This window comes from Pocillopora verrucosa, chromosome 11 (genome assembly GCF_036669915.1).
Source record: "Pocillopora verrucosa isolate sample1 chromosome 11, ASM3666991v2, whole genome shotgun sequence".
Lineage (NCBI taxonomy): Eukaryota > Metazoa > Cnidaria > Anthozoa > Scleractinia > Pocilloporidae > Pocillopora > Pocillopora verrucosa.
Genome location: NC_089322.1, coordinates 12,148,962 through 12,153,751, shown reverse-complemented (window position 1 = coordinate 12,153,751; position 4,790 = coordinate 12,148,962). Strand labels below are relative to the sequence as shown.

Below are 4,790 nucleotides of genomic sequence, written 5' to 3'. Positions count from 1 at the left end.
ACGTCTTCTTTCCTTTGGTAACTTGATGAGAATGAAGTATATCGGACTCAGAAGGCTTCCAGTGAAACGTAAGGTATTGCATTCTTTTTTCATCTGTAATTTCCTGCGATAATCGCTTCAAAACCCACGAGCCTTCAGCAGCTTTCACAACAGTACCCAAATCGATCTTTGTGCCTGTGGTTGAACCAGAAGTGGCAGCCACAGGGCCTTTTGTAACTACATCTAAAATTTATAAAAACAACTATTTGTATACATTCATAACCCCTAACATGTTAGTCCCTTACCTACTTCAAATAACCTCAATAAAAATTGAACGCACATACTTTTTATTTGACGAAATTTCAATTGATAATATTTGAAGTTGTCATACACACAAATTAAAAAAAACACCATAGCCTGCTGATACAAAATGTCTTGGTTAGACCTTCAGTAAATGTTATAATAAACTATTTTCTATAACACAATACTGTTATGCCACCGTGTTATATAACATATTTTTACTCTTAGCGGCAAACAAAACTAACGTGATATTCTTCCCCTAGAGCATAGATATGTTCTTTATCTTCAGAACTGCAAGATATTTCAAAAAACTGAAGGTGATTCAATTTTTGCAAAATCAGTCTTATGTCTTCCCTCGCAAGGCTTACACCAACCAGGCACAGAACATTCAATAAGCATAAAGAGGCAGTAATTGTTGCCACTTGATTGGCAGTGAATCCTACTCGGTTGAGCGATAATATTCTAAGATTTCTTAATTGCTTTAAAATAGCAGTACAACAACAGGTATCTATTTTTTGACAGTCATTAAGGATCAAGGTTTCAAGAGGAGAGGACTCAATCAATAGGAAATTAAGGGATGATATCGGTTGTCCACTTAAATCCAAATATCTCAAATGTTTAGAAAATTCTATACTATTTCCTAGTAATGCTTCCAGCCTCATTTCGGATGTTGTCATTTCGATATATCTTATGGATAAATATCTGAACCCACTGGAGTGTGACATGATGTTCATAAATTGTTCTTCACTTAAATATGTTATGTGCCACTCATCAAGAAGGAGGCAACTCCACAGAATGTTGTTATTGTTTACAATGTGCCTCCACCTTCGTGAGACCAGGCACAATGTTTTAAGCATTTCTTTAAGGGAGAAGTTTTTAAACACCTCGACCAATACCTCATCAGGCAAAGCTGTGTACAAAACGAAATTAATACTATTCAGTTTTACTTGGAATTCTCCAGACTTCTTGCATCATTTGAATAAATACTTTTTTTCGCGGACTGGTCAATATAAGTTTAACATTCAGATAAAAAAAAAAATTAGAATTTTCTGCCTTCGATCCCGGACACTCCAGCTTGATCGTCTGGGTTGCTGAGTTTTGGCAGCTTGTTCGGAGGAGCAGAACAGCTTCTTTCTGTATTTATCATGACAGTTCATTTAGAGAAGTATTAATTAAGTCTTAATATCATGATAAATTTTAATGTATCTGCCTCGGTTTAATGACAATTTTATTTCTGCTTACCTTCGTTAATACCTTCATTATTACTCGCAGATTCTTCAGACCTTGATTCGTCAGGCGCTGAATCTGCAAAATGTTTATATTTGAAAGGAATGATTATCTCGCCAGCCAGTTGGCAAGATGGCGGCGTGATGGAAAACGCATGCACTTTGTTTATAAATTACACGGTATGTCGAGGATGCTGGCTGTTGAAAACAGTTTTTGGTGTTATAGAATTAAATTAAACTACTTCTTTTGAAAAAGAACCACGAACTTACCTGATTTCTTTGCATAAAAGTCTGTTATTTTCTTCATTTTCCGTCAAACGTTGTACTCACTTCAACGATACTCAAGCATTCGGTCGGTCTCAATCCCCCTCGTTTACTTTTCAATGAATGTCACCTGTTCATGTCGCCTGTTTTAATATACCTGAACCTGATACGACCTTTGCGAAATGTACATTATCTTTTCATAACTTGACAAGCAGTCGAATGGTAAAAGTGAAATAACTTCGTAAAAACAATTTTATTCTATTATTTTTAGGAAGAATCAAGCAAAAAAAATTGATAAGTTCGTTGTGTAGTCCACACACTAGTCTATCTCTTAACGCGTCATTCAAGTTAGTTCCGAATTCACAATACAGCGACAATTTCTTTAATTCAGCAAGGTAAGAACTTACGGGTTCACCTTCGAATTGGTTCCTTTTGTGAAAGCGGAATCGTTTTGCTATGAGCAGTGGTCTCAGTAACAGATGCTTCTGTAGTGTACCCGGTGTCTGATAAATTGCTGTCACAGAGTTTTAGTGCTGGATATCCAAGATAGTGTAATTTGGGAGTCACTCCACAAAACTGTCTGAAAGTTGTGCTCCAAGTAGTGCTACAATCAATTCTAATAGTGGTAAGGTTTGTTGTTTCACGATTGCTACTTTGCTTTTTGACATTAGGAATGTGCATTTTATCCCTGAAGGGAAAACATGCACATTCTATGTTCACATTCTGTTATATTAAGTTCTATTAAAATTCTATTAGATTCACATTCTATTCAAATTCTGTTAAATTCATATTCTATTAAAAGCCATATTCTATTAATAACATTTTTGAAGTAATGTCTAGGTATCAAAAGTAAGATCAGGTGTTTTTTAGTTCATGTAGCCATTTGATCCAGTTTTCCCAGTGATTTTGTGGAATATTGTTATCCCATGCAATGTTGGTTTTCCACAAATTCTGCATCATTATCTTGGCTTTTGCCGTCACTGATTCCAAGAATCCTAAAGGGTGAAATAGTTCAAGGGTTCAGAGAACTAATTAAATAGCAGTTTTCAGTAGTGTTTTTGTGTGCATGGTATCTGTAGTCGCCAGGGCTCTTGATGCAGGCCTAACATCTCAGTTGTGTTGTGTTTAGTTTTTTTGTTTTTTGGTCGCTTTGCTTGAATCTTGACTTGGTTTGCTAGGCTCACAAATTGATGTGTGGTGTTTTAGTCGGCAATTAAGGCATCTTTCTTTTGAGCAGCATTGGTGTTTTGTGAAGCCTGAGCATGGGCAAGCATTTCTTTTTTTGACTCAGTATCTTTTTTTGTCAACAAGACCCAAGTGTACAATAAATAATTGATTACTTAGAATCTGTGACATAGCACACAGTGACTAACATCTATAGATGTTTATGACAGAGATCTTATTTATGTTTATTTTGAAGATCCTTTAAAATTATTCAAAGTCTTCTCTTTTAAACCAGTAACATGCATTATTGTCTGTAGGCATCAGCATGTGATCTAATACACATCTTCTAATTGTTTTTTTTTTTGTAAATTATTCTTGTAAATGATTATAAATGATCATTGTAAAATTAGTTGCTATAATTTTTGTTCACTGATCATTTTATCTGATTTACTTAAATCACCACTAACCTTTTCTCTTTACAGTTCCCAATCGCAAGGGGGTAAATGGGCATTGCACTCTCAGAGCTTTTGTTGTTAAAATCAATAAGTGTCAGGCCTTCAGCTTCTTGGTCTTTGACTGAAATAAACAAATTCAGACACCTCTACTTAATCTGGCAGGGATTATACTTTCGTACTCAAGACTAACCACCCTAAGAAAATGTACTAAAATGAGAACACACCTCCAAGTGGGCGTCCATCAAGTTCAATGTTAAACTCTTCATCTTCAGAGTCACATGAATAGAGGCACTGCTTCCTCATCATCTAGACAAGAACAGAATTTAGATGCACATTCCAAGCATCAAAATCTGCATCCTTGACCCTGGCAATTTTGAATGTTTTCTGTACTGCAGAGAGGACTAATTTCTTCAATGCTTTTATCTTTTTTTGTTAGCAGTACAAGTTTGTCTCCAGTTCTTTACAGAAAAGAATGAAAACAGGTTCTTAATCAACTGTCACCTTTTAAATGTTTAAAAGAGATTGATATCAGTTGTATTATGCAATAGATTTGAAAACTACCCATAAAAAGAAGTCTCAATAATTGCATTATGTATGGTGTTCAGACTTCCAAGCCACAAAGCTGAATGAACAAATTTAAGTCCCCCCTCAGCTTGAATCCATTGAAAACTGAATACTTTAGCTAAGGTGTAAGATGTAATTGTACTCACAAAAATCAATATGCTTTATGTTTAACCAAGATACACACAATCATCCTCAAATAGTGATTCCTCATGAAATTTGAAATAGAGCACTTAAGATTTTGTCAAAGACAATTACAAAATAAAAGGGTTGTAAGCATGGTCTGACCAAGCTTCTTTTGTCAAAAACACTCGCAAGTGTCCTGCAAAGCATGCATGTACCAGATTGGGTGTTGTTGTTTTTTAAGCTCCAAACAAGAGTCCCACAGATTCTGCACAGCAAACTTTTTTGAACTTGACTCAACTAGTGAAGACTGGGGTGAGTCACTAACCACCTAACATAGGGTTTCCTTTACAGGTTAGAAAAAGATGACATGACCAACAGCCCATCGCTGTAAAAACAAAGCAATAATAATAGTAATGATATAATAATTCATTTCTTATAGAGCGCTATTTACAATGACAGATCAATAGCGCTTTACAATTAGTGTCTCTAAATATTAAAATCTCAACTAATTCAAAAAGTAATTACATATTACAGTTAACTTGGCTATATACAATTCATAACTTAACCACTATTGAAGGAATTTCCTGAAAAGAAAAGTCTTTATTGAATTCTTAAAAATTTCTACAGATCCAATATTGTGTAATTGCAATGGTAGCTCATTCCATAGATGTGGTGCAGCCACCTGAAATGCACGTTCACCCAGCATTGCTAGCAT

The 4,790-nt window shown here is 35.1% G+C and overlaps 1 protein-coding gene across 1 annotated transcript in view; it reads right to left on the bottom strand.

Moving 5' to 3' along the window:
* LOC131783142 (52 kDa repressor of the inhibitor of the protein kinase-like) overlaps window positions 1-1,396 on the bottom strand; it is a 3,558-nt gene extending 2,162 nt beyond the window's left edge. The window contains exons 1-2 of the mRNA XM_066174099.1: window positions 1,333-1,396; window positions 1-222 (exon numbers count right to left, since the gene is read on the bottom strand). The exon at window positions 1-222 is cut by the window's left edge and continues 2,162 nt beyond it. Of these exons, the coding sequence (XP_066030196.1) occupies window positions 1-82 (82 nt within the window). The 5' untranslated portion in view covers window positions 83-222; window positions 1,333-1,396. The remainder of the gene's footprint in view (window positions 223-1,332) is intronic.
* Between the last annotated feature and the right edge of the window lie 3,394 nt (window positions 1,397-4,790).